Source organism: Scophthalmus maximus, chromosome 17 (genome assembly GCF_022379125.1).
Source record: "Scophthalmus maximus strain ysfricsl-2021 chromosome 17, ASM2237912v1, whole genome shotgun sequence".
Classification (NCBI taxonomy): Eukaryota; Metazoa; Chordata; class Actinopteri; order Pleuronectiformes; family Scophthalmidae; genus Scophthalmus; species Scophthalmus maximus.
In genome coordinates this window covers 11,591,209-11,614,185 of record NC_061531.1, presented here as the reverse complement: position 1 = coordinate 11,614,185, position 22,977 = coordinate 11,591,209, and the positions used below count along the sequence as shown (strand labels likewise).

The following is a 22,977-nucleotide window of genomic DNA, read 5'->3' as shown; positions in this document are numbered from 1 at the left end:
CTGTCCCTGGTCTCCCTTCCAAAGCATGAAATTGGCATTTCATTAAGGAAATAATATAACAAAACAGTAAGAGATTATCAATTATGCAGTAGAATGTGCGGTTCTCCCCAGCAGGCCATCTACATCAAAACTGACCCAGAGTGCTCATCAGCTCAGAACATGTCCATCCATTATGTCCTACTTAGCTCTGCCTTCAAGGGAAAATTCTCATTTGCTTTTAAATTGTACCACTAGGTCATGGACCCTCCAAAGCTGTGCAACACATTATTCCCTTTTAATTATCTTATAAACCATGCGCCTCTGTACCTTATAATCACCATCCTCCTCTCTCTGTACCCATGTGCCCCCTGTGATCCCTGCCTAGATCTTTCAAGTCTCTGCAAGGGCAGGTTGGAGGGGGGGGGGGTAGCTGCTTAAAAAGAAGCAGAAAGAGGATGGAGTATGGTGGGAGGCAGGAGAATCAGCGGGGCTTCCTGGTATGGTAATGAGCTAACTCAAGCAGAGAGACTGGAGGCCCTTCTCAAGACTTCCGGCGTACAACTGCTTGACTTCTCCATTCCTGGCTTTTTCTCATCAGATGGCTTCTTTATTTCTTTCTTTTCTCTCTCTCCCTCCCTCACACACAAACACAAACACAGACACACACAGACACACATACACACACACACACACACACACACACACACACACACACACACACACACACACACACACACACACACACACACACACACACACACTTTCCATTCTGTTTGAAGAGGATGAGTGGGATGAAAATGAAGACCTTGAGCTTTTCTAGACTCTTGTTTACTCTCCGTCTCCCTTTCCATTTTCTCGGTGCCTGCTGACGTTCTTGTTAGCAGTATCCTCACTGAAGTAAATAATATTAAGCAGATGACATTTAGTTAGTGTATGGAACACTTGTCACTTTTTGTGTTGGGTTTTGTGTTTTTACTGCCGCAGCTCTGCTGCAGTCAAAGCTGAGAATGTTTTGCTCTCCTTGTTCTCTATCTCTCGGTCTATTAATTCTCTTTCTTCTTTCCTGCCCCTTCGCATGCTGCATCTTCCTCTCATATGCCCCCTCCAGTCTCCCTGTCTTTCCTGCAGTGTGGTCCTGATACCAGGGGAGGAGCAGGATTCGGAGGAAGGAGCGGTGATTAATGGCTGCCACAATGACGACCACAAGACCAACAGCAGCAAAGTTAGCCTGATGGTGATACCTGAACCAAACAGATGAGACTTGTATAATGTCTATCTAACGTATGACTTTCTAGTTCGAAAAAAGTCAGGTCGCTATCAGTGTATCATTATTTTTCCATCAAAGGTATTCGGGCTATATTAGGACTAATATTATTATGTTTATATATATTATATTTACTCTGGCCCAGCAGCAAAAGGAAGAACTCAAACATAGTTTTACAAATAAAGTGTGTGCCACAGATACACATTTCAATTGATGTGACTGTAGCACACTCTAAAGCTTTAGACTTCATATTCACACTACATCATTTCATGCCATAACAAAGATTTAATCATCGGAACTTCTCCTTTCTCCCTCAGGACTCTTCACATCTGAAGTGTTCCCCAGTAGTTCCTGCAGGGCGCAGCCACAAGGCCCTGAACGGACTGCTCAATCCTCGACTGGAGGCCCTGAACAACAGCCAGACGTCGCTGTGCGAGATGCTGCAGGAGAAGGAGAAGAAGACGTGGAGCGGAGGAGCCATGGGCATGGACCATTCGGCGCTCATCCCTCTGCGGTCCAAGAACTTCAGGGAGAGGAGCGACGCCCACTTTGTGGACGTCATCAAAGAGGACAGGTAGACAAACTAACCGAATCACTCAGAACATGCGATCTCTATGTATAGTCGATCAGGCGGTCAATCTCAGTTGTTAATGTGAAGTTGTGATTGGATTTTCATTAGGTAAGAAATGGTATGAAATTTCTACTGACTTTCCTCTATGCCTTTGACAGCCTTATGAAAGACTATTTCTACAGACCTCCTATCAACAAGCTGTGCCTCACCTTCCTGGAGAATAGCCTGGAGTCAGCTTACCGGATAAGCTTCCAGGAAGAGGTGTGTGTGTGTGAGAGCTATGTTTGTGTGTGACATAATGGTATATATATATATATATATACTTATGTGCATACTTTTGGGCTCGTTTATTTTTGATTTTATCAAGTCCTGTGAGCTTAACAGTTGCCTTTGGTCTGACTCTCGCGATTCAAGCCATCCCATCGCTGATGTCTACCTTTGTGTGCGTATCTGGTTGAATCTTTTTTTTGGCTTTCTGCCCGTTTGTATTTTTCTGAGTGTCTGGATCTTGTCGGTATGACCAGACTGGTCAAGACTGCGGCAAAGAGAAATCACTGCAGGACCTTCAAAGTAGTTTGTCATGAGGTTGTGATGCCCTCTGCTGCTGCAACCACAGAAGTGCATTTTCAGTCTCATGGCTGCAACTGTTGCTACATTGTTCTGATACAAGTATCTGACATAGGAATTGGTATAGATTTAATTTTCTTTTTGCTGCTGCAACATTTCTTTGGGAGTATTTGTCAGTATTTCTTTATTCTTATAGAGGGACCTGACCCCGTCTGTCTCCCATTTTCCTCTCTCTCTCTCCCAGGTGGAGGCACCAGCAGCATTTCAGACTTTAGCCAGTCCGACATTCAGTTCTTTCCTGGACATGCTGCTATGCTGTTCAGTGTTTGTGGCTCTCTCGTTGGCTTGTTTCCTTCGACCAGTGGTCACCCAGCAGAATCTGTCCACACCAGCGCTCACTCTGACAGCTGTAGCCGCTCTGCTGGAGTCTGTGGCTCTGCTGTTTTCTATATGGTGAGATACTGAACATAGGGGGGGCTGATCCACATTTACTGTATCGCTGAGATGAATGGGTCTTCTTTTATGATCCTTGGTTTGATCAGCTCACCTTAAATCACCCTTTTGTACAAGGGAGGGCCAGGCTGGGGTCAAACAGGAGACTCAAATGTGAAATTAAGACTCATCATAAGTTCTCATCCACCACAGTTATCTGTATCAATAACAAATCCTAGTGTTTCCCCTCCAGCATGGCTTTCTACCTTGACAGTACGCTGAATTGCACTCGGGTGCTGATGAGGGCGATCTCAGGCTGGACGGCTCGTCACATTATAGGAGCTTTCCTGGTGTCCGTACCCGCCATGGCCGTCTTCTCCCATGTCACCTGTGACATGAATCTCTCCATCCAGGTACACCTTAGTAGAAATATTGGTATTTCTGTTAGGCGCTGTCTCAAAAGCAGAGTTTTCTCCTCAGGACGTGGGCCTTGCTTCTGACCAGTAAGGCATCTTACTTGTAGGGCTACAAGTCAAATTTCCATCACTGAGTCATTGTTAATTATATTCAAAGTATGTCTTAAATTTTACAGCATGTTAAGCATGGTCAGTATAATTTGCAGTGTGTGATTATCTTTGCCAATACCGGATTCTTTTTTTAACTAATTCATATTATTCTCTGCCCTCTATTTTCACCAGTTCACCATGTTCATCTGCTGTGCTGTCATCATAGCCATCATCCAGTACTGTAACTTCTGTCAGCTCAGCTACTGGATGCGCTCAACTCTAGCAACATTGGTGGGACTAGGACTGCTTGCCTTGCTCTTCAGCTCCCCCTGCAGGTACACCATCCCTGTTTATTGTGAAGATATGAATGGAATGGAATAAAATGTTTTTTTAAATTATATAATTAAATTTTGTCTTGAGTAGCAGTGTAGACTTCATGTGATGATACTGGGTCTTGGACTGGATGTCTGGTTGTACTCGTTGAATTAATTAGAGCTGCTTGTGTTTCATCTCTTCCAGTGTTGCCAAAAGTCTGTTTTTATAGTAAGCACTATGGTTAATGTTAGCATTTTTATGATCAACATCATTTCTACTTACATCTCTTTTTCAAAAAGAGTACTAAGCCACAAGCCACTAGGGAGCATGCAGTTTACTTTTTTAGTTTACTATTATTGCCTGCATGACGAAACCTGATTTTGGTTAGGGTACAGGCAGCTTGTGTCCACGTTGTTGTGATTAGTTAGGTGAATTGAAGTTTCATTTTGAAAAGAAAGTTCTAACCTTCTGTTTTCTATTTCCCTGCATTTCTTTCAACCTCTCGTTGTCTTTCTGTCCGTCTCTCTCTCTCCACTAGGTCTGATAGGCAGAGCAACAACAGTAACAACAGTAACAGCTCAATTGTCATGTCTGACAGCCCAGTAGACCCTAACCCACAGGACCTGCTGGGCCCTGAGGCCTGCGTGTCCTTTTTTCTTCTCCTACTCCTTGTCTGGTTCCTTAACCGTGAATTTGAGGTCAGTTACCGCCTGCATTACCATGGCAACGTGGAAGCTGATCAACACCGCATCAAGATCCAGAACATGAGGGACCAGGCCGACTGGCTGCTCCGCAATATCATCCCAATCCATGTAGCTGAGCAGCTAAAGGTCACCCAGAGCTACTCCAAAAACCACGACAACGTCGGTGTAATATTTGCGAGTATTGTTAACTTCAGCGAGTTTTATGAGGAAAGCTACGAGGGAGGCAAGGAGTGCTACCGTGTCCTCAATGAGCTGATTGGTGACTTTGATGAGCTGTTACGGAAGCCTGCCTTCTCAAACATTGAAAAGATCAAGACCATCGGTGCCACATACATGGCAGCAGCTGGTCTCAATGCGCAGCAGTGTGCAGATGCAGCACATCCCCATGCCCACCTCCGCGCTCTTTTTGAATTTGCCCTAGAAATGATGCGGGTGGTTGATGACTTCAACAAGAACATGCTGGGATTCGGCTTTAAGCTTCGCATTGGATTCAACCATGGTCCTCTAACAGCAGGGGTAATTGGCACCACCAAACTTCTCTATGATATCTGGGGAGACACAGTAAACATCGCCAGTCGCATGGATACAACAGGTGTGGAGTGTCGTGTCCAGGTCAGCGAGGAGAGCTACTGTGTGCTCAGTGGCATGGATTATGAGTTTGATTACCGTGGCACCGTTAACGTCAAGGGCAAAGGCCAGATGAAGACCTTCCTTTACCCTAAGAGCAGTGACAGTGGCCCTGTGCCTCAGTACCAACTCTCAGTTTCGCCAGAGATCCGGGCACAAGTTGATGGTAGCATTGGGCGCTCGCCCACTGATGAAATTGCCAGCATGGTGCCCACAACCAGCATTACTGCGTGCAGTACCAATGCTATTGTACCCAGTGCCAGCAGTGGCTCCTCTACTAGCACAGGGCTTAGCCATGAGAAAGCGGCGGACAGCCATGAACGACGGCCCTCTACAGAGATTTCTCATGCCAGACAGTCTAAGTCTCACAGTGGCCTGACATCTACACCTGTTACCAATCTAGAAGGACCTCCTTCTTCTGCAAACAACAAACAGCTCACCATCTCACCCTCAGTCCAGCAAAATACACCACAAAATTCAACAAAGTCCCCGAAAGACGTCAAGAAGGACAAATATGAGGATGGCAGTAAAGCCGGAGAGTTAACCAGACTTTAAGAATTTGCTACAGTGAATTGTCTACCCTTTAAGCTCTTGTTCCTGCCAGTTGGCATTTGTAGGATTACTGTACATGTGGTACTATCAAATCATCCACAGGCTTCTTTTCTGCATCACTCACGCGGCAGGTTGCTTTTACTGTAAATCGGATTGGCTGATGTTATAACTGTAGGGTGTCAGGCAGGAATAGAGACAAAGTGGGACGATGTGATGGCTGACTCTGAATCTTCTCTAGCATGCTACAGATGCCATCGTCTCCCAAAAACGTACTTGATTATCTTTACACCTTCAATCTTGATTATTCCTTTCATATGTCTTTTAAGTGCCTTTAGAATAGAATAATGTGTAGACAAAACATTTTTGAGTGAGGAAAGGATAGCATAAAGGGAAAACTGTAAATTAGCAAACTTTTGAAAAAAAATGAAAAAATGCTTTGCTTTTGGTACAATTTTACTTTGTAAACCATGTTTTTCTATGATATTTTGCCTTTCATCCACAAAGAGCTCAGAAAGCTGACCATACATATGGAAAGCGCTACAGTGTGAGTAGAATCATAAGGTGTGCGGAGTTAAGGAAAATAAGATATCACTCCAACATATGTATTAGTAAAATCTGCACTACAACACAGTCGAGCCTGTTTCCGTGTTCTTCATGGAAGCCAGATAACTCATCCTGCGAGGCACAACAGAGACTAATCGATATGGGCTAAGGTGTTGTGTGATTGTGCTTGTATGCATACAGTGTGTTTGAGTGTGTGTGTGTAGCGAGATCATGCAGGGTCTAATGAGGAGAGGTGCCTATGAGTTACCCGACTGACTTGGTGAAACTGCTGGATGAGGAACACTTCAGGAACGCAGTCTAAAAAAAAAAAAATTGTGTTTGCTCATGTGGCAGCTTTTTCTCTGGCGTCTGTTAGGATCTTTCTATTTCCTCAGTACTGAGGCATGATGGTTCTCAGCTACACTTAATCAGCATGCATTGCAACAACCGGGCCATAGATGAGGCTTACTGCTACCAGTGTTTGTGCCCTGCCCCATGATCCAAACTCTGTTGGGAAGCCAGCTTGTGTTTAGTAGTGATGAGTATTTCAATGGATCCTACAAGGGACTGCTGTACCTGTAGAGTGTCCTTAGCTGTGACTTTCGATTGATTACAGAAACTGCCCTAGGTTTGCTTGGGATTACACTGTGTGCTGGTTGATAGTGCTTTCGAGACATCGATTATCAAAGTGGAATGTTGCAAATCAAAACTTAATGCGTTTTGTTGTATTTATTGTGAGACAAAACTTGAACTGTTTGCGTGAAGCTGCCCTCTCGAGTTTCTATGATTTTAAAGACATTATGGGACGCAGTTAGCAGGACGCATTAGCGGCTTCAGTCACGCAATGGCATGAAACTTAATGTGATAGCACTGGCAGTGCACCAAATGTATTTCCCATGACTCCCTAGGTGTTTTTACTCTTTTCTTTTTATCTTAATTGAATCAATGTTGTTGTGTAAAATTATTAAGGACATCTAACTTACTGAACATCTCTTGTTGTTACATATTCTCTATTACTGTTTTTTAAGCCAAAAGGATTGTGTGCTCAGAGGCAAAAAAAAGTATGACTGAAATCCACATCCGTGACTTATTTTTGACAATTTGAATATCCTGAAAAGCACATTAATGACCATCTTTTTTTCAATTACTATTTCACAATCACTACTTTTAAGTTATAAAGTAAATAAGATGAATATTGCAGAATAACAAAAAGACTAAAACTAATTGTCTGCTTTCATCATCCAGCTTTAAACATAACCCTAATAGTTAAATAATTTCTTTGTTGTCTATTAGTGAAATTAGGGTTGCTTGTGCCTTTTCAACTTTTCTCTTAACTTTTTTCAGTCACCTGTAAGTTGGTTTAATTTTTGAACATGCTTGTTATTTTCTGAAAAGCTTATGCTACGGGAATGTTTACTGTTTTTCCTTACAGGTCATACAATTTTAGCTGTGCCTTTTCTTAATAAATACAATTCAATGTAAATTTACCAAACATATAAATTGGCCTTATTGCAGTTTTAAGAATTTCTTTGTGTGTTCCATTTTGTACTGCATTTATTTCTCAGATTTAAGTGTGGTTGTTATGAATGCAATAATAAGAGCTAAACATCAGTGATTTTAAAAGGGAAAACGAGCCTCTTTTCGCTTATGAGCACACAACTCTTGAACTAGTCCAGAATTTGTGTTTGTTTCACTACGATAAAGGGACACTTAGAATAACTATTGTATTATTAAATAAGGGTAAGTTCTTAATAGAGCTCATCATACTTGAGTTTCAGGTAAAGCGCATAAGCTACATTTTTTCTTCTTCTTTTTCTTGGTAAGTTTGTTTGCTGTTTTGAATACAGTGTTTTTATAAACATTCTTTTCTGGATTAGTGTTTGTGACAACATCAAGATGAGGATGTCAACTCACATATTTGATTGCCATTTTTGTTTTGTTCTACCTTTTTCTTAAAAAATGTGCTTATCTGTTGAATTGGTTGGATTCACTGAGATGTAAGTGACATTCTGCACCAGGAGAATGACACACGGGGGAAACTTTGATGCCAAAGAATGTCATTACCATCTCATGAACTTTCTCTGTATGTTATGTCTTGTCTCCCTCCTAATTTGTAGGATGTGTTGTGCATGTTCAAGAAAGGTCATTTATATATTCACCGTTAAAACACATTTGCACAAGGCGCTCACTTTTTATGTACAGTATGCCTTCATATTGTATAGTGTCTGAGCATTTTCTATTGTTTATATAAGCGCATGTACTAGAGTATTAAATAGTCTCAAGAACTGGGTAATTTTAACAATGTTGGAATAATATTTGTGTATTCTGGTAGCCTGCATGTGTGTAAAAATGTACGAGTGTTTGTAAAACTGTGTGTGTGTTTTGCAAGGGATGCTTTAACCTTAGCAGGAATGTGACCTGGACATTTTAGTGAACCATGTCATCTTTAAAAGAAACGACACTAGGACAGTAAGGCTTCAGTCACTGCAGATTTCCTTGTTTTTGATTCAAACCGGCCAAATAAAATCAATTAGGCACTACAAGATGTCTGCAAGTAGGCAGTACTTCAGTAAGCCTGCTCCAGGCAATTTATAATGGATTGTTGCTTTCTCTGGAAACCTTTTTGTATATAGCACGCTAATAGTTACGCAAGTGAAGGTTAAAATTGAATAAAGTCAGTTGTTGGGACTGGTTGTCTGGATGAATTCATAGCCTGTACACTACATTCAGTTGTGCTAGTGGATTTTAACAAAGTGCATGATCTCAAATACTTAGGTACGAGTTCTCAACTCAATTTTTATGGTGTAACCTATGCTATTTGGTTTATTATGTAACTTTTGCAGGTAAGATACATATAACTATATCAGCTTATACAATATTAAATAAATAATGTATATCTGTTGCCAACATGTTTATGAATCAGTCATGTTAATCCAATACCATATACAAAATAATAGTTATACTGCATAATAAGTTTTTTTTTCTAATTTTACTTTTACTAAATACTTTTACAATTGGTTTAGGTATCAAGACCAACAAGATTGCTTGGCGTATTTGGTTGAATATAGATGTTTTATGAACAGGAAAATTTGAAATGATGAAATTTCTGAACAGTGCTCTTTCCACTAAGAATCATTTGTTAAATTTAAGGAACCCTATTGATATAACCTTTGCTGCTAATACATTGCTAATTCACATGAAAAAAATGCATCTAAATCTAATTTATGGGATGCTGTAATGTGCAGTTTTAGAAGAACGTTTTGAAAACATAACTAAAGTGAATACTGGTATATAATAATTACTCTGTTAACGCCTGCATTTAAAATTATTTTAGAATGTCTCATTAGCATAACTTGCTCAAAGTTCCAAAAGCATGAATTATGCAGAATGCCCCTTTAACAGAATCTTATATCATTATGCATTACTCCTTGAGATTATTAATTTAATATTGATGCATTTTTACGGTGTTTTCTTGGTTTGTCTCTACATACTATTCAGTATAGTCTAATGTAGCAATGAATCAATTTTACATGCTGTGTGCAAAATTTTTGAATCAAAAATAAGCTGTGAATTGTCAAATATTTGCCTGTAAAATGCACAATTTAGTATTACTGCCTCAAAATGTTCTAATATGGTAGGAATAGGGATTGGAAAGTATACTTTACTTATTTACCCCTAAGAACATATTTACTTATTTTTGTCTTTCAGATATGTATTTTCCACGCTTGCTTCTTGTAAAAGTGACACAGGAATTTTTCTTTTCTTCTTTTTCTTTTCACGGTGCAACTTCGCGCACGTCCACGTGACGCACGGTGGGACACAGGTTTACGTCAGGGCGTCACGGCACGACACCCCCCTCCCCCTCCCCCCTCCCCCCGCGGTCTAGCTGGGAAGAAAAAAAAAACTTTTTTTTTTTTTTTTTTGTATCGGAGGAATCAACAGCCGCCATCTTGACGCGGCTCGGAATCGGGATTTCGGGGGGAGCATTAATTTTAAAAACCGACCCGAGCCACCGGGAGCGGCCCCAAACGGCCTTTTTCGTGCGGAAAAGCGAAGCGCTAGTTCTTCCGTTGCGCATTAATGCGAAAATGTGAGGATTGCGTGGGTTTTTATCGTCTCGACAGCCCACTGTATATTTGATTTCCCTTTCAGCGAGCGCCGCTTCTCGCCGCTCCGCCGTCCCGACACCCGCTGTATTTACCGGGAGACAGCGGCGAGAAAAATAATCCGCCTCATAGGAAATATTCTTTGAATTTTGCTCTTTTTATTTAAGCCCGAATGCGATTTTATGGCTGCTCGTTTCGACGGCGAAAAAAATGATTCTCGTACAGACGCGAAAGCGGCGATCTGCGGAGAAAGGGATCCCCTCGCGCTCCGCGTAATAATTTTATGATTGACATTAATTTATTTTTTCTCTCGAACCGAAATCATTTTTTTGGACGCAATTATTGGGGATAATTATGTGGGTGTCGGGTGTTGGATTATCATGGGGTGATCTTCGGCGGCGATGCGTGGCGCTGTTGCCTCTCTTTTGAAACCCTTCTTCTCCAGGCAGCAGTTTCGCCAGTCTCGTCAGCGAAGGGGGGGCGGGGGGGGGGAAGAAAAGACCCGGTGAAATTGCTCTTTAACGAGCGACCCTAGGAAAGGTAACGAGCCGTGGGGCTGTCCCCGGTGTTGTTATTATTCTCTCTCCTGGATCATCATCATCATCATCATCATCATCCTCCTCCTCATCATCGTCGCGTGACGACATTTGTAGGATGGCCGACAATCTGCTGGATGTCGGACCCCCCAGCGCGAAGCGACCCAAGCTGAATTCGCCTCTCTCGGGATCAGACGGCCCAGGTAAGGACGGGACGTCCCCTTCTTTTGTCAACTTTGTGCAGAGGTTTGTTCCGCCCCGCGGTCCAGTGTGCCCCGCAAGATCACGCCGCTGCTTTGCGAGAAGATGGACGCGTCGGCACCGCGGTGGGTGACGACCATCAGCTACTTCAGTCGCACGAAGATTGTTTTCAGGGATTTCCACACGTGACTTAAAAAAATGATATAAACTCAAGGGTGTGCGCCCAACTTTTCTGTCTTGGGGGGGGGGGGGGGGGGGGTAAAAGTAAAGTTTTAAGGAAAACACAATAATGCATAATCCATTATAACATCTCAGAGACACGTGCGAGTAGAAGGCTGCAAGGGCTTCTAACAGTTTTTCTCGTTGTCATCTCTTTGGGGCTGATTCTGCCTTGAATCACCTGCATTGACAGTAACCGGACCATTGTATGACTGTTGTGATCGGACTTAAAGGAACTCGTAGTTGCCTCTGCATCACAGGAGCTGCATTGGATTCAGTGCCTTGCTCACAGACACTACAGCAGAGCAGATACTTGACAGCACGACTACCAACTCCTTTTCCTTTAGCGGAATGATCCACATGATCCACGCTGAGTTATCCGAGACAACACACTGGGGGGATCTTTCTTTTTGTAACCAACATCCAGCTTGCCTGCTGCCAATGTATTGGCCAGTAAGTGTGCGAAACCATCAGCCATAGAGTTGAGACAAACTGCTGCCGCGATGAGCCCGAGTGTAGAAGGAACTAGCCGTAGGGTCTGCTTCTTCACCGGTCCAACCTGCAGAGCAACTTTGCTCCATTGCATGGACCAGTTGGACTGTTCGACAAGTAAGTGACCCTTTTTCCCAAGCGTACATTTAATGTCAGCATTTTTTCCCCCAAATTTCGTAAACTTTTCAGGGAATAATGCACAGATCTTGATTATATATTTTATTAGCCCTTTTTATTTACATACATTCACTAGCAGTCTTTTGGAGCTGTGTAGTTTATCTGCGAATGTGAGTCAATATTTCATCAGTTTCCTGCAGTGACATTACTAATCACTGGATTGAAGTTGAGCACTTAAAGTTTTGACATAGATAGATAAAGGCTGGTATGCTTTCAAAGATGGCTCTCGTTTGACGGACGCCAAGGATTTGCTGTCTGTCAACCCATCTGGTTGGAGGTTAAAATTATGACATTATGGTTGTGTGTGAGCAATTATAATTTGATAAAAATGGCACCAGGGCAAGACTGGTGACTTCTTTAAACTTGAACTGAACTTTGGGAATCAGTTTTCTAACCAGGACCCATCATCATCTATGAACCTATTTTTTTTAAATGTTACATGGACAATGGACTCGCACTTTAAAAAGGAGTGCCTGCTATGGAGAAGCACTGCTGGCCCAGTTTTTGTTTGACAAAACCTGTGATGCTTTTTAGTGTGTATTGCCAGAAACTGTAATGTTTGGAAATGATGATGCAGTTACCTGCATTCACTCTCTGATTCTTATTCACTCCCGGCTCGATTACCAGCTGTGAATACAAAGCGTTGTAATCAGTGGATTTCAGTTCCACCTCGGTGGTAAAAAAAAAAAAAATTCTGTCTTACTTTCTGTCTTAGTATTTTTGTTTGCACTAAAACAAAACAGAAAGGTAAAAAAGTCTGAGACATTGGTTAAAGTGACGCCAGGAAGAAAGTTTGCTTCAAAAATATGAAGGAAAAAAAAGACTTTTTGGGGTTATTCATTTTTATGGAAATTGGCATTACTATTTAGTTACTATTCATTGCAGCTTTTTTCAAATCTTTTCAACTTGTGAGTGAACTCCCTTCACTTTTACAATCACATGAGCATATTTGTGAGTTAAACATTTTTTAAATTACAAACGCTGGAAAACAATGGCATGGTTGCTGTTGGGCACCAGTTTCACTATTTTTAAAAGCTTAAAAAAAAATACTTCTTGAATTTTTTCTACCCTCCAGTTTTGGGAACATTCCACTATATTATAAGCACATACTTGTTATGCCTGCATGTGTTTAAATCGTATACTTGCGGGTATTTGTTGTGCAGTTGGTAGCACCAAGCATTGAAAACGCATCTGCCATCTGATTTCAGTGAATTCAGTTTGTCGATTGTACCACTGCAGCCACCTCTTAACTCTCATCTTCAAGAGAGTTCATGAACACTGGTACAGTTACTTAATTCCAATTGAAGTGGATATTTCGAAAACATCTGTCTGCCATTTGGAATTGACTGAGAAGTTTCTTTGTCTGGTCTGTCTTGTTTTCTGCGGATGGCTGCATTATCTAGCTGTCTGACAGGACTCGGTCTTCAGCCAAGGTAGCACATCCTTTCAGAGGGGCGACAGGACCTTTCGCTGGGCAATAAAGCACCCCCGACACCGGGCCTCCTCCCCCACTACGCACTCACACACACACACACACACACACACACACACACACACACACACACACACACACACACACACATTCAAAACACAGCACACACGTTCAGTATGACATTGCACAGCGTCTCCTGTAGTCCTGCCCTCTTTGAAGTCCTGGATGCGGCTCAGAGTCTTAAGTAGACTGAGATGATTTTTAAGTGCCAGGGTGCAGATGGGGGGGGGTAAGCACAGTTTTCTTATCTTGAGTTGAAAACAAAAAACCCTAATTCTGAGGAAATTGGGAGGCTGTTCTGTAGTTTGCAGCCTCACTCTTCTACATTGCATCTTGCTTCTGCATCCTTAAATTCACTTGGTTTCTTTGAATTGGAAATCTGTGTGTAGAACTTAAATTTTCCAAACAAATTTGATAACAAAGGTTTTCATGAATGTAAGATGGTATGCTCTACACTTCTACCACACACACTTGAAAATATCGGGTACTTCTATTCAAATACTCGTTCATCAGCAGCAGCCATCTTGGTTGTTTACAATAGTCGCTTCTCCCCGCCCATTATCAGATAGATGGTTGTGATTGGACCGGCAAGATTTTTGTCACTGATAAAATTTCTAAATTCTGTTTCTGCTAAGATTCAAATAATTATATCAAGTATTTGCTTAAGTTGGGAAGTCACATAATGCCCTTCTGGGTTTGGCTTACTGAGTCGTGTTTGTTATTGGTAAAGCCTTTGCATTATTGGTTGTCTGACAGATAGGAAAGACATCTCTTTTTGCCACATCCAGTCCAGTGCCCACGTAGCTGTTGCTCACAGCCACAGATTCGCAGCTTGTCTTTGATGTTTATGTAAATGTGTTTCAGGGTTTTTTTTAGGGGTTCTCTAGTCGTGTCTATGACTTTGCCCCTGTGGCCACAGGCAAGTGTCACGCTAGTTTTCATTTGTATGCCTGAGTGGCGTGTCGGCGCCAGAGGTGAGAGATGGGCAGCGATTCTGTAATGCTATTGCTTACCTCGCGGGGTTTCCTGGTCCTCTGTCTGGCCTGTGTGTATGATCGCCAACCGGCGTCAGCACATGCTCAAACGCGGCCGACCGTTAAAATGTTGCCTGTCACCAGCTTGGCAAAGCATTGGCAGAAGATGCGCTAGATCAGTTGGCTAATGTCTCAACTGAGGTGGAACTGATTGAGATGAGAGGGGTGATTGGCACAGGATGCCAGTCAGCCAACCCAAACAGTCCTGCCCCATAGCCCTCTGTACAACTACCCTGTTCCTCTCTCTGCTCTTACCTTTCATATCCCACCCATCCACTGCATGCTTATATCCTCTGGAACAATACTGTCAGATATTTCATATACACCTGTCTGCAAAATCTGAATAAAACACTCTCTGCTCCAGGGATTGTGTAGGCTTCCCCAATTTTGTTTTTGTCAATGTCTCTGAATGGCTGTGGTTTACATAAACATGGTGCAGCAAATGACTGCAGCCCCAGCTTTATGAGTGCAGTGTTGCTAATTTTGCACATCTTGAAGTAATCATAACTTTTCTTATGAACCAGAATGCTAAAGGTTTTAATTGTGCTGTGAATCTAATCAAATCAAATAAAAAACAAATTTGTTAACTTAAATTTGCTTTCGCTAATTGTTTCAGTTGCAACTATTCTCTGACATGTTCATAATTCTAAGGTGCCCCATCTCAAATAATGCTAGCTGCGTTGGGACATTTTTAGATTTGTATACAGTGAAGTGTATTTTAAAAGTAAAGTATTCAGAACGGAAAATTTTGAGTTGAATGAGAAGGTTTAAGGGGGCAGTAAGCAATTCTAAAGTAATACACTTTTTAAAAAATCTGCGAATACATCCTCACGGTATGTTTTCAGCTCAGCACTGGCTCTGTAAATCAAAACAAAAAAAATAGATTTTTTCTCGTGTTTTTTTGTGGTTAGAGACTTTAACATAGAGACGTGGTCTTTTGGTGTGAGTCACTTTTTTGTGCGTTTCAATTGTGCGATCAGGCAAATGAAAAGAACTACATGAATATTGGTGAGGAGTTCCAATGTTGGTGACTGCAGAGTCAGACTGGGAAATAAATTCAGCCCTGGACTTATCCGCTCGCCCCGCATCTCGAATGACTGGCACGTAGAGAGGGCCGTTAAAGAGACTGACGGGGCTGGTAAAAACTTAATGGATTTTGTTTGACAGTTCACCGGCCCACAGATGTGGTGGCTCATTTAACGCTCCGGCGGCGCACAGGGAGTGGCCTCGATAGACCCAGTGGCCTGTTCTGAATATAGTGGCGTGACCTCAGAGAGTTGGAAAGCACAGAGACAGATGAGTAGGTTGCTCTGTTTCAGTTGGACAGGTTGGTGACATTAGTTTTGGTTTGTTTCATAGAGCCATAGTCAGTTTGGTTTTGTCTTGTGATGGCTCATCCCAAGTGGTTAGTTGGCATTCAGACACATAGCATTAAATTAGCTGCCCAATGACATTTGGTTTATTCTCTAGTTTTCCAAAATATGCTGCCGGTGTGATGTTAGCTATAGTAGCAGGGGAGTTGTGAGTAACGCTGTCTACAGCTGGTGTACTTGCTCCGGGAAATGTTCTTTTCCTCTGTATGTTAGTTTTGCTGCAGCAACTGCAGCAACAGGTTGCTGTCTCGTTGTTGGCCGTGTATCATGGTGTTTGTAGAACGTGCAAAGGGTTTTATAGCCACAAAGAAAAACATGCTTGCTTGCACAGTAGATTTGTGTGCTTTGGATGTCAAGATGCTAAGTCAGGCAACATTACCTACTTGTTCACTTAGCTACAAACCCACGGTCCTCTCTTCTGTCACTGTAGTTTTGTAAAAACAATCTTTTGCCATTGTGTTGTTGCCTTGGCAATGTGTTGAATTTGGGGAGCGGGGCTTTTAGAGGTGCACCAAAGGGAGGGATGTGTTTGTTGTGCTGTTGAGTTCAGATGTAAACAGTCTTTCTCCAGAATCCCTTACTTTACCTTTTAAATTTGCGTGGTCTCAATCTTGTCGCTGAATTGGCCTCAGGCAAGTCTCAGGTGCTTGCTCTCAACTATGCACTATCGATGACTATTGCTGTACTCTCTCTGTACTTGTTGCTTCAACCTTAAGCCCCAACAGCTCAGGCATTTCATGAAAGCCTGAGGCTGTAATGTTTGAATAAATTTTTTGATTGCCACCATATTTCATTGAGGAACATGCTGGATTTCTTTCCAGACTTACAAAGCCACTGGCCCTAAACACTGAGCTAGGCATGTGTGGGGGTGTGGCCGTTGTGCTGGTAAACTCTTCATTGGCTGACATACAGAGGCACATTCACACCTGCACGTGAAGGACCTTGGCACGGACGCGTGATTTGGACTGTAACCTTCATTAATGTTCAGTGTGTGTTGAGTGTTCATGTTGACTTTTCCTGCACAGCCACAAGAGTGCTCTAAGCTACAGAGCAAAAGCTTTTCCTCTGCACTTTTTTCTAATACTTAGTGCTACTTTAGAGTTACTGCAGTGGCTGAACTGCTTAAGAGTAATTCTGTGCATATGCATGTTTGCCATCTTTGCATTTGCACATTGCATGTGCTGTAGGCTGAACAATTTCTTAGTTTTTTAAGGCTGATAGTGATATGATAATGTTATGCCGTCCGATTAATCTGAATGTAACAAAAGTTGAAAAAACCCTACTAAAATTCTCTCTTGAAACAAATGTCTTTTCTGGGATTTGTGGTTAGCAGTTTGTTTTTAGTTTGTGCTGGTTAAAGGTTATGTGTCATTGATGATGGCTAATTTTTATTTCCTTTCTCTCGTTTTAGATCTTGTGTCTCTTTTTGACCTGGAAAACAACCTTCCAGATGAGCTCATTCCCAATGGAGACTTGGGAATGGGGATGTCCTCTAACGGTGGCCCAGGTGGAGGGGGTCCTGGTCTCAACTCCATCGTTCCCGATGCCGCTGCCAAACACAAGCAGCTATCAGAGCTCCTGCGACCGGGAAGTTCTTCCATCTTGGGAAGTGGCCCCCAACAGGGTGGCATGGTGGGAAGCCAGCTAGGCTCTGTACTTGGTAAAAGTCCACTGGGGCAGGGCTCCCCCAATCACCAGTCTGCCCAGAAAGGAGTTGCTGGACAAGGCAATGGAACCACAGTCATGGGTTTTAACCAGGCCATGTTGAACAGTGGGCAAGGTCACGGGATCATGAGCCAGACTGGACAGGTGATGAACGGGACTCTGGGACCAGCAGGCCGTGGTAGACCTGGTCCTGGCATGCAATACCAGGGCCAAGGTATGCAAGGGGCACAAGTGGGTGCTGGACCTGGTGTTGGAGGCAGTGTGTTGGCAGAGACACTCACCCAAGGAGGGCCACAGTTGGGTGCACACAATATGTTGAATGCTCAGCAGGCAGGAAACATGAATAAGGTGAGAATTTCAACTTAATTAGTGTCACAAGAGACCAATTGTTTGCAGAGCAAAGTACAAGAAGAGCATGAAAGATCATTCAAGCACATGAAATACTAACTACTGTACATCACATGACAGCTCAACCATTCGAGGCACGGTTTCAAATATACAAAATGTTAACTTGTAATGGTTTGTCCAGTATGTACTCGCATTTATAATATATGGACAGAGCATCATCACTGGCAGCAGATATTTAAAATACCCTAATAACTAGAGCAGCAACATGTTTTTACCTTAGTTATACATACCAATTTCCTGATGTTTAAGTTTGATTTATTTTTAACACTTTAGTAGTTATGAAGAAGAGCTTGTTTTCTTTAACTCTTTTACTTTTGACATCGAAGCAATAGAATATGTTGAGATTCGCAAAGATCTCCAACCCCATTGTGCATTTGTTTAGGAAACGGGCAATGCCTTATTAATGGACTGTCATATGAGTGATTAGAAATAGCTCTGATTTGACAATGTAATAGGTTTTGTTCTCAAGATATCTACCTTTACGTGTTTCAGAGATTCCCATTTTAGTATCAAGATAATTATTATTTTAATCGCCAACCCCAGTCGCTGTCATGTCGTCGGTTATCATCCCCTAACCGTGTATTGATCGACTTTTTCTTCCTGGGTCTGGTGGAGGAAGCAGACAATTATCTGAGGGGCTCGATCACTATGGGTCAAACTTGGCCCAACAGAGAGTTTTCTCACAGATCAATGCTGATGTGTCTATTACTGCATACCTCACTCATCAAACACTACAAATTATATAAATGCAACGAGCTGCAGCTGTGTCATGGTGCTGCTACACAGTGAAACTGTCGTTTTTATTTGTGAATGAAAAATTATTTCCATGGCGTGCTACTGGTTCTATATCTGTGTGAATATCTTTACTTTCACTGACTTTGAATTGCTCAAAGTGAGAAAATGTGTGCCCCTGTTTCTGAGAGTTTAATGGCTCTGTGGTTTGACAGGAAACCAAGGTTAAATCGACACGCTAGGTCTTGTGTGTCCCCCCCACTCTTAGATCTCGATGAAACGTCAGGTCAGTGGTTGAAAGGAGGAGATGGGGCGAGAGAAAGGCACAGATTTGAGTGTGTGTGTGTGTGTGTGTGTGTGTGTGTGTGTGTGTGTGTGTGTGTGTGTGTGTGTGTGTGTGTGTGTGTGTGTGTGTGTGTGTGTGTGTGTGTGTGTGTGTGTGTGTGTGTGTGTGTGTGTGTGTGTGTGTGTGTGTGTGTGTGTGTGTGTGTGTGGGGAGAGACGCGTGCGTGTGTGTTTTTAATCGATTATGATATCAGTACAAAAATACTGATATACATGCAGGTCAATTTGGTTTAAGGGACACATGCTCCAGATATGTTTTATGGTAACTATTCATCTCGTGAGTTATTGCCATGGCTCCAGGCTTAAAACTCTTTTTATATATAAAGAATTTTATGAAACATTAATGGAGTGAGTGAATCAGAAATTCACCTCCGGAGGGAGCCATTCTAAAAGTGGGCGGTCACTGTTTAGCTCAATTAATGCTGCGGTTTATTATTTGTCACGTTACTCTAAACTCTTTTGTCCCAGTCAGGATCCTGTAGAATGATGACTCTGGTTATCCAGTTATATGATTGGTCAGTAGTTGGACTGGTTGGCTTTGATCTCTTATTTCGAACTTGCATGTAGTGAAGAGAAACCTGACCATAAATGACACAGGAGGGACTGACATGCAGCTCAAATTGATGAGTGACAGAATTTAGGTAACAGATTTTTTTTCTCAAGCTAAGGTAAGGTGGCTGGGAAAGCTTAGTGGGTTATACCTCTGACTTTGGTACAAAAGTGCGGGGTTCAATTCCAGGGAAGATCCTTAAAGGGGCTGGAAGCGATTCTGGAGAAAGCTTGTATAACTCTTTGTTGTCATTGTTGCGATTTTCCTGCGTTGGTCGGCCGCGAACCCGGGTCCTCGGTATGGGAGACCGGGCCTTAAGCCATTAGGCCAAAACCGCGAAGCTGCAGTGTAACCCGCCAACACGGCTCGGTTCGACAAGTAGGGCTGGGCGATAAAACGATAACGATATGTATCGCGATAGACACGTAATCAATATCAATAGGGTTAGGGTTAAACGCAATAAAATGCGTTCGATAGAACGATAATTTTTTTTTTCCTCGTTGGAAGAAACCGGAGCAAAGAGTCTAGCTACGCCGGCCGCTAGATACGCCGGCACTTGTCCTCTGGTACCTAGCAACGTATGGAGTGACACGCCTAATAGCCAATCATGTAACAGTATCACGTTTGATTGCGCCATGTCGTTGGCTCGTGTTTGTGTTTCTTAGGTCATAAACATTATCAATAATTATCGATATCGACCGATATGAAACACTTATATCGTGATACAGTTTTCAGCCATTATGCCCAGCCCTATTGACAAATAATGTTTACAAACTGCTCGCAGTGTTGTGTGGTGCAGTTCGGCCAATTTTTGTTCGTTTTTGATTTGCTGACCCGAAAACCCAGATATTTTTCCGGCGCACAGAACCGACAGCTAGCAGACTGTGAGGAAATATTTGCTGATTTTTACAAAATGTGTTTTGCTTTAGAATCACTTACTGCCCCTTTAATGCTACCTGCCTCAATGATTGTAAGTCGCTTTGTACAAAAGCATCAGCAAAATTAAAATGAATGTAATAAGGGGAGACACTGCCGTTTAACTAGTCTATTTCCTTCTTACATATGAAAAAAAAATCATGTTATTTTATTTATCAAAAGTTTTCTTGTTGTCTTATAGTAGAAAAACTATTACTATAGTTATAAAGATACATTTTAGACTTGATAGCAACCAAACCTTTTAACTAAAAATGTAAAGGTGACAACAAAACGTTATACCGTTATACTGCATGTGTGTCAGATGAGCTTTTTTTATTTTTACGTTGCCATCATACTATGGTATCCTAGACATGATGCACAGGAACTAACTACCCATGTTGCTCCTTGTTTTAAGTTTCTTTCCTTTTCTATTTGCTTTTTTTCCACTTGTTTCCTTCCATACTTTTTTTCTCTCTTGCCCTGTCTGGCTTATGGTCTCTCTCTGGGCCTCTGGACTTTGATAATGGAGCTGTAAATCATGTTTAGAGGAGCGCGTTTGTGCGTTGTTTTGAACGGGGGGGGGGTCTGTCTGCAGGCAGGCAGGCAGACAGACAGACAGACATGCCAGGAGGGAATCCACTAACAGCTTCCTGTGTGACAGTGCCGTCCTCTAGCCTGGTTGCGCTCCTCCGCAATAAGTACTGATCATCAAGTGGGAGAGTCGGATGAGGCAGTGTGAACGGGAGGGAGGCAGCAGGCAAGCATCCGTGTGTTTCTGTGCAGCAGAGGGGGAGGGGCAGGCAGCAGACAGTGCAGTGCTCTGCTCCGCTCAGCTGTTGAGCAAGCTGGTCTTTCTCTATGTGCGTCTACTACCGCTTCTCTCTCTCTCTCTCTCTCTCTCTCTCTCTCTCTCTCCCCCCCCCCCTCCCTCCCTCCTTCTCCCTCCGCTGGGTTGGGCTTGCTCTGCCTGCCTGAGCACTCAGCACTGCCGGCAGTGAGGAGCGACTGCGAAGCGAAGCAGGCTGCCGCTTTGGCCACCGTGGAGAAAGGCAGGCAAAGGCACTAGACAGTTGCATGCTGAGGGCAGTTGAGAGATTGAAATACCTCTTTTAATTTTTCGAGGATGTAAGAGGGACCTGTTCACTTTTTGAAGCCAAGATCATTTCCACTGATTTCAGGATTTTCCTTAACATTATAACACTTAGCATTTTTGCTTGGCACCTGATTTGAATCTAAAGAAGAAAAAAAATGTGTGTGCTGAGAAAAAGGATACCGCATTTGCCCTGATATAAGACAATATATATTTTTTGGAAACTTAGTATTTGAAAAAAATGATGGTGGTCTTATATTTCAGAACTTATATTTATGAATTAAATTTTTTCTTGTTTAACTACGGCCCACTGTGTTCATGCATCATATGTCGTTTGTAGCCTTTATGTTGTTTGGTTAGAGAGTGTGTTTAAGTCTATTTTGTGTTTGGTTTAGTCCAGTTTAACCTGCAGGGGTTTCTGAAGCATGGTGTGACATGTTCAGAGGGGAGTGAACAAAAGTTCTTTGCATCTATTCGCATAAATAAACTAGGAAGAAAATCTGTCTATCAGCCAGGAATTACAGCTGTCACAGATGATGAGTCTGAAAAATTCAAGTTAACTGTCTGAGAAAATATTTATGCAAGAGGAATGAACTCGGGAGAGGAATCGACTTGCTAGTGGCCACTTGGAAAGTGAGCTGTCTATGCCTACTCCAATGCATACCCCACCACACCCTCACAGCACCTAAGCCCTCAATCAAAAATTGCATATATTCCTCCAAAGTTAAAAAAAACCGTCCCATAAGCTTTGACACAGACTCAGTGTAAAGGTGGAAAGATCTGCTGTGATACTTTGCTGCATAAACCACTTCTAACCACCCTCTGTCCTGCCCGCTCACTATAGATGGGAATGCCCGGAGCTCCATTTGGCCAGCAGTACGGTCAGGCTGGAGTGCAGCAGATGGGGGCAGCGGGTGTCAACGCTCAACAACTCCAGAACAAGACAACCCTTTCAAACAACCTGCCTCAATTCCCTGCTGAGCTGAAGGTAGCTGGGAGTTTACCAAACATGGTGTGTGTCACTCATGTCTTAAATATCCTAAAATAGTGTCCGTTTGTCCCAGCCCCATTTTTTGTTTCTGTGTCCACGATATCAGCGTCTTGCACTTGGCAGTGAAAGGACAATAAAATAAAAAAATAAAAAACATAAATGCGCACAGGGGCATTGGTGCTGTAAGCATAATGCAGCTGTACAATACACATTCCTAGGGTGTATGTTTTTTTCTTCTGTTATGAAGGAACCCTTGTTTTCTTTTTTATGTGGTTAAGTGTTGGAAATAACACATTTGAAAATACTTTGAAAAATATTGTAGTATGGCACAAAGTAAAACGATCTCGGTGCTATACAAACCTGACTAACAGGAAATGGATTTATTTTAGATAGTAAAGTTAAAATTGATCTTATAGTAGATTTCCTTTTTGCTCTCATTCTTGGTTGTTTACTTCACATTTTCTTCCTTGAGTTTTTACATCATTAAATTTCTCCCCTTTGCTTTTCTAATATCTCCAACCCCGTTGTACATCAAGTTATTCGCTGATTCATTGTATTTATTGGTTTCCATTTTTTTTTCTTTTTACTTTA

The 22,977-nt window shown here is 42.3% G+C and overlaps 2 protein-coding genes across 10 annotated transcripts in view; both read left to right on the top strand.

Annotated features, from left to right (window-relative positions):
* The window catches only part of LOC118288986 (adenylate cyclase type 9-like), a 28,338-nt gene extending 19,590 nt beyond the window's left edge, over nt 1–8,748 (top strand). Inside the window, exons 3-9 of one of the 2 annotated variants that reach the window (XM_035615608.2) lie at nt 1,088–1,201; nt 1,561–1,817; nt 1,973–2,075; nt 2,626–2,834; nt 3,067–3,226; nt 3,512–3,654; nt 4,173–8,748. In XM_035615608.2, the coding sequence (XP_035471501.2) occupies nt 1,088–1,201; nt 1,561–1,817; nt 1,973–2,075; nt 2,626–2,834; nt 3,067–3,226; nt 3,512–3,654; nt 4,173–5,520 (2,334 nt within the window). In that variant the 3' untranslated portion in view covers nt 5,521–8,748. Of the gene's footprint in view, nt 1–1,087; nt 1,214–1,560; nt 1,818–1,972; nt 2,076–2,625; nt 2,835–3,066; nt 3,227–3,511; nt 3,655–4,172 lie in introns of both variants that reach the window. The other variant, XM_035615607.2, reaches the window with a different exon arrangement.
* Nucleotides 8,749–9,982: 1,234 nt separating this feature from the next.
* The window catches only part of crebbpb (CREB binding protein b), a 28,066-nt gene continuing 15,071 nt past the window's right edge, over nt 9,983–22,977 (top strand). For 5 of the 8 annotated variants that reach the window (XM_035614211.2, XM_035614215.2, XM_035614210.2 and 2 more), the window contains exons 1-3: nt 9,983–10,905; nt 17,102–17,703; nt 22,240–22,407. In XM_035614211.2, the coding sequence (XP_035470104.2) occupies nt 10,821–10,905; nt 17,102–17,703; nt 22,240–22,407 (855 nt within the window). In that variant the 5' untranslated portion in view covers nt 9,983–10,820. Of the gene's footprint in view, nt 10,906–17,101; nt 17,704–19,075; nt 19,482–20,380; nt 21,355–22,239; nt 22,408–22,977 lie in introns of those variants that run through there. The other 3 variants (XM_035614213.2, XM_035614218.2, XM_035614217.2) reach the window with 3 other exon arrangements.